Source organism: Suncus etruscus, chromosome 15, assembly GCF_024139225.1.
Source record: "Suncus etruscus isolate mSunEtr1 chromosome 15, mSunEtr1.pri.cur, whole genome shotgun sequence".
In the NCBI taxonomy this organism is placed as follows: domain Eukaryota; kingdom Metazoa; phylum Chordata; class Mammalia; order Eulipotyphla; family Soricidae; genus Suncus; species Suncus etruscus.
The window spans coordinates 86,083,657-86,089,656 of NC_064862.1; the positions used below are offsets into that span (position 1 = coordinate 86,083,657).

The 6,000-nt window shown below is 53.8% G+C and overlaps 1 protein-coding gene across 1 annotated transcript in view; it reads left to right on the forward strand.

Moving 5' to 3' along the window:
• Nucleotides 1-5,638, forward strand: part of LOC126031201 (ceramide synthase 4-like) — a 28,756-nt gene extending 23,118 nt beyond the window's left edge. Inside the window, exons 3-11 of the mRNA XM_049789488.1 lie at nucleotides 1,165-1,282; nucleotides 2,023-2,141; nucleotides 2,251-2,308; nucleotides 3,004-3,054; nucleotides 3,381-3,473; nucleotides 3,670-3,798; nucleotides 4,228-4,334; nucleotides 4,856-5,012; nucleotides 5,274-5,638. Of these exons, the coding sequence (XP_049645445.1) occupies nucleotides 1,165-1,282; nucleotides 2,023-2,141; nucleotides 2,251-2,308; nucleotides 3,004-3,054; nucleotides 3,381-3,473; nucleotides 3,670-3,798; nucleotides 4,228-4,334; nucleotides 4,856-5,012; nucleotides 5,274-5,456 (1,015 nt within the window). The 3' untranslated portion in view covers nucleotides 5,457-5,638. The remainder of the gene's footprint in view (nucleotides 1-1,164; nucleotides 1,283-2,022; nucleotides 2,142-2,250; nucleotides 2,309-3,003; nucleotides 3,055-3,380; nucleotides 3,474-3,669; nucleotides 3,799-4,227; nucleotides 4,335-4,855; nucleotides 5,013-5,273) is intronic.
• The last annotated feature ends 362 nt before the right edge of the window (nucleotides 5,639-6,000 follow it).

The following is a 6,000-nucleotide window of genomic DNA, read 5'->3' on the forward strand; positions in this document are numbered from 1 at the left end:
GTATCCTGATGGCTCCTCTGGAGGCTGGCGGGTCATGGAATAAACCCAAAAAAAAAAGCCTCTCAGCTCACCCCACACCATGGGCTGGACTCCCACTGCCCCTGCTGAATTCACTGTCCCCCCTAGATTGTTCCCCATCACCTACACCAGTCCTTCTACTCTTTCCTGGCCTCTGACTCCTTGCCCTTGCCCTAACATCCAACTTTGCCCCTCCTCCCTGTTCAGACCCTTACCACCCTGCCCATCCTAACACCCCTGGATTCTTTTGGCACATTCTGTCTTCCCTTCTACCTTTCTGGAGCCAGTGCCATATGCGTCAGTTTCTCGAGAACCTCCTGGTGGCCACCTTGTGGGACTTCCTCTTTCATCCTGTGACCCAGATGCTGTTGAAAATTGACATTCTGGCCTGGAGCGACAGTACAATATGGAGGCACTTGCGTTGCATGCAACCGACCTAGGTTCGATCCCCAGCACCCCATAGAATCCTCTGTGCCCCTCCAGGAGTGATCCCTGAGCATAGAGTCAGAAGTAAGCCTAGAGAAATGCCGGTTGTAGTCCCACCCACCTCTCCAAAAATAAAACAGTGCCTTCTGACCCCATCAACACTGAGTCTGAAATAAGGTCCCATAGGGTGCTGTTCTCAAAGGATGATGAGGGCCTGGAACCTTGGGGCTCAACTCCCAGGCTGGGGCACCCCCTGGTGTGCTGACTGACTAGGGCCTGGCTGTTGTGAGTCTCTGCCCTGGAATGGGGTGAATGTAAGGGGGAGCCCCAGTCTGCTGCTGGGCAGCCCAGAAGCCATAAGACAGACGATGGGGAACCACTCATCCCTGATTATGCTGAAAGGGACCCCATGTATTGTGTTAATCTTTTGTTTCTTTTGGGTCACAATGGGCATTGCTAAGGTTTTCCTCTGGCTCTGCACTCAGGAATCACTCCTGATGAGCTTGGGAGGACCCTATGAGATGCTAGGGATCTAACCCAGGTCAGCTGAGTGCAAGGACAGGGCCCTGCCCACTGTGCTCTGGCGTCATCCCCAAGTCGTATCAATTACACCCATGTCCCATGCCTGACGCAGCTTTTCTGCTCAGCATAGAGTATCCACAAGCAACCTCCCCAAGATGTAGCCTCCTTTCACCTGCTCCATCTGCCCTGCACCCCCAGATTTGTTGCTCTGCCCCTCGGCCGGTGGCTGGGGTTGAAAGATCAGCTTCGGCGGCCAGCCAAGCCCATCCCTGTGCTGGAGAGACACTTCATCACAGCTGGACCGAAACCCAAGAAGGTGCGAGCCCAGAGCCTCCCAGCCTCACCTCCCAGCAGCCCATTCCCCACTCGCTGGGGACCCCATCATGGCCCCCATTGCCGAGGAGCCTATATTGGGACAGGTGGGGTGAGGAGGAGGTACCCTTACTTCTATGATCCCCTTACTCCCATCTACACTATGGCTGCCCAGTTGGCAGAGTCTAGCATCCCTAGATTGGTACCCAACATCGTTTGAGCAGTAGAAAGGACTGGATTTGAACCCCCAAACCCTGAGTTCTAGAGACTCTTCTAGTCTCCCTTTCTTTCCCATTCCCAGTTCTGCAAAGCAGGGACAAGCTCTAATTGCTTCCTAGAATCAGGGTGAGACCTGATTCTTCTTGGGAGCCCTGAAGGCCCCCCCCCCCATCCTACTCACTTGCCCAGGAGTGAAGGGCCAGAAAGATATTGCAATGGGAAGTGCACTTGGCTTACACATGGCCAACCTAGGTTCGAATCTAGGCATCCCATAACGTCCCTTGAGCACCTTCAGGAGAGGAATTCAGAGCGTAAAGCCAGGAGTCAGCGCAGAATATCACTGGGTGTAAGCAATCCTACCCTCCGAATAAAACATGAAAGAGGCTGAGTGTTTACCTCCTGACACCCACCTTCATAAGAAGATCATCTACACTAGAAGCGGGATGTGGGGATCTACAGACCAAAGCAGGGACAGGGGCCCCGAGTCACCCCATCACCCTGGTTCACCCCGTGACCCCCTTTCAGGCCCAGTTGGCGCTTCTGGCTGCCCAATGTGGGCTCACACAGCATCAGACTTGGCGCTGGTTCTGTAGACGCCGCAACCAGGACCGGCCCCCACTGAGCAAGAAGTTCTGTGAGGCCAGGTTAGCCCTGGAAAGGGTGGGGGAGCTGGGAAAGGGTTGTCAGGGGAGGCATCTGGGGGGCTATTTCTGTGGGCATTCTCTCACATGCACCCCACCCCTATGTGTGCAGCTGGAGGTTCACCTTCTATCTTTGCTCTTCCATTGGTGGTTTTTTCATCCTGTATCACGTGAGTGTTCTGGTGTTACTGAGATGAGGGAAAGGGGAGTCGAGATTGGGGGACGGGCTTGAGAAGCAGGCTGTAAGTCAGAGAGAAAAGGGTATAGTGAGGGGTGGAGGGACAGTACAAACGGGGGGAGGCACTGGCTTTCTAGAGGGAAGACCTTGGTTTTGTTTCCAGCACATGTAGGGGGGGTCCCTGAGCCTCACAAGAAAGTGATCCCTGAGCAAAGAGTCAAAAGTAACCCTCTGAGCACTGCCAGGAGTGATTCCTTGGTGTAGAGCTGGGAGTATAGCCTGAGTACGACTACAGAAAGAGAAAAAAAGAAAGGTAAGGGAGAAAGGAAGGAAGGAAAAAAGGAAAGGAAGGAAGGAAGAAAGAAGGAAAGAAAGAAAGGAAGAAAGAAGAAAGAAAGAAGGAAAGAAGGAAGGAAGGAAAGAAAGAAAGAAAGAAAGAAAGAAAGAAAGAAAGAAAGAAAGAAAGAAAGAAAGAAAGAAAGAAAGAAAGAAAGAAAAAGAAACACATGGTGACTGTACCCTTGCAAAGCATCTTAAAGAGTCTCCTGCAGGCCATAAACTGGGGATACTGTAGCTGGGACCTAACATAAACATCAAGAAACAGGATGCCATAGGTTGAGTAGGAGCTGGGTCTAGACTTGAAACAGAAGGTGGGTCTCCATTCATGTGCCTTCTCCCCTTTCCTAGGAATCCTGGTTGTGGAAACCAATTATGTGCTGGGACAGTTACCCAAACCTGGTGAGTGGTGAAGGTTCTGGAGGCTGGAGGTCGGAGTTGGGATTCTTGTAATAGCCAGTGGAGATATCTCCGGTCTATTCAGCACTGTCATTGGACCTCAGTGCCGTCTGTCACTCTATTTTGCTTTCCCCTTGCTCAGAAGAGGGGCCAGGCTCAGCACACTTGAAGCAGGAGCTGCCATTCAGGTGCTCTTGATTACCTCCAGAGATGGGGGGCTCATGCCTTCAGCTCTCACTGGGATTCTGGGGTGCTGAGCCCAACACACACAAACACATACACGCACAGAGCCATGAGCTTCGGAGCTAAACTGCTCCACCCCACCACAGCCCCTGAAGCCCGCCCTGTACTGCTGGTACCTCCTGGAGCTGAGTTTCTACATCTCGCTGCTCATCACGCTGCCTTTCGACATCAAGCGCAAGGTGAGTGAGGCCAGGTGGAGAGCCTGGCTGGCCAGTGGCCACTTCACTGCCAGCTACATACTTGCCAGCCCCTGCCCTATCCCAGGAGAGAAGCGTGGCCGCACCCCACGCTCTCAAAGCCAGTTGGCGGGATCAGAATGGCCCCTCCCTGCCGCTGGCCATCCAGGGTCCAGCCATGACCCTCCATCTCCCGCAGGACTTCAAGGAGCAGGTGGCCCACCACTTCGTCACCATCACTCTGATCGTCTTCTCCTACAGCTCCAACCTGCTGCGTATCGGCTCCCTGGTGCTGCTTCTACATGACTGCTCCGACTACTTGCTGGAGGTGGGCACGGGGGGCTGCCAGCCATTCTACCTGCTCTTGCCAGTGTCGGAGATGAGGCTCTACCTCCCTAAGGCTACTGACATGAGGCTCCTCCCCTTAGCTTTCCTGGGAGATGAGGCTCCGCCCCTCTCAGGCTAACTAGATTATGCCATCCTGCCCCTTTAGGAAACTAGTTTCTGAGCACCCCCCACCCTTGAGCAAAGTCGTTAATGAAGCCATGCCCCCTTTAGGTTACTAGTTGATGAAGTCTCCTCCCCTCACAGCCTAATTTTTAAACAATCGTAGGCAGTGCAGAAAGATTAGTTCCTCTCCCCAAAACTCCCCTGGTCCTGCATCCGTGATGTTTTTGCCTTGAACCAGAGCTCTATCACCTCCTGGGCTGCTCTGTCCTGTCCCTCTGAGCACATGTCTCCCCGTTGCCCTCCTCAGGCCTGTAAGATGTTCAACTACGTGCGGTATGAGAGAGTGTGCAGAGCTTTCTTCTATACCTTCTCCTTCGTCTTCTTCTGCACGCGTCTGGTGATCTTCCCCACCCAGTGAGTCAGTTTTTCCTTGCAGAGTGGGATATGGGCTGGTCGAGGGGGTCGGGCACCGGTGGTGCCTCTTTCTCTCTTGGAACTCTGGCCCAAGGCGTGGAACATGGCACCTGGCCAAGAAGGCAAAGATGGGCACTAGCTCGGTTGACTGGTGAAAGTCCTGACTGCCAACCTTCAGCCCAGCCAAGGCTCAACCTACTATTCTTGGTCTTGGTTGGCTAGAAACAGGCAGGGAGGGTCTGGAGCCGTAGAATAGTGGGAGGGCTCTTGCTTTGCTGCTCCTCAGCATCCCCTTGGGGTCCCCCAGCCCACTGGAAATGATTTCTGAGTGAGCTCTGACTGAACATTGCCAGGCATTGAAGACTCAAAGAAAGCAACACTCGACTTCACTCTAGGGGTCAGTAGTGATCCATGGACATTGTTGGCATGAAGGTGACACCTGGCAAGGTAGAAATGCCCAGAAGGAGGCAAAAGGGAGGAGGGCGGCGGTAGTGAAGCTTGTCCCCCACCGCTGACTGTAGGATCCTGTACACCACCTACTTCGAGTCCATCGTGGGCAGAACGCCCTTCTTCGGCTACTACTTCTTCAACGGGCTCCTGATGATGCTTCAAGTCCTGCATGTCTTCTGGTTCTACCTCATTCTGCGCATGTTCATCACCTTCGCCTCCAAGGGGGAGGTAGGCTGGGCCATGGCAGAAGTGGGGCTCTAGAGCATAGCCAATAAGGGCATGTGGGCAGGACCAGTTTAGGGGGGCTCTATAGCTTCACCATGAAGGATCATGTAGGCAGGGTGAGTTGCACCAGGGACACCAGTTGCACCACAAAGAGCCAGGTGGGGAGGGCAAGGGTAGAGGGTGTGGCTGGTCAGCTGTCCCTCCTATGGGATTTCCTTGGTCCCCTTTACCTGAGTTCTGTCCTTTCTCTTTCTTGTGCCGCAGATGAATGATGTTCGCAGTGATGCGGAAGAGTCAAATTCGAGCGATAGCGAGGTGGTCAAGAAAAATCCTTCTTTGCAGAATGGGGTGGCCCACCGGCCAGGGGTGATCTCAACCTCTGATGGGCCTCGGAGCCGGGCAGCAACGCATCAGGCCAATGGACACATGGGGCCACGTATTAGCTGAGCAAGGCCTGGCCCGGAAAGGGTGGACAGCTCCCCACAAACTGGCCAGCTGGACTGGTGGTCCTGGGGACCAACTTGAGCCAGATGGGAAGGCCCCAGGGTGCTTGGGGCCATGTGATCCTGCCTTGATGATCCTGCCCAACCTCTCTCCTTTGGGATGAAATGGAGAGAGGGAAGCAGGTGGGGGTTGCCCTAGCTGTAAAGGGTGGGGGAGGGGAATAAAACTTGAGTAGAGTCAAATTCTCTGCCTGAGACTTCGGTCCCTGCCACACAACCTCTTATTTCTCTGAGGAGACTTCAGGGCTCAGTTTGCAAATCCCCTTCCCTGCAGACTGGACAAAAAAGCTACTTCTGGGGCTGGAGAGATAGCATGGAGGTAGGGCATTTGCCTTGCATGCAAAAGGACAGTGGTTCGAATCCCATATGGTTCCCCGAGCCTGCCATGAGTGATTTCTTAGCGTGGAGCCAGGAGGAACCCCTGAGCACTGCAGGGTGAGACCCAAAACCAAACCAAAACCAAAACCAAAACCAAAACAAAATCTACT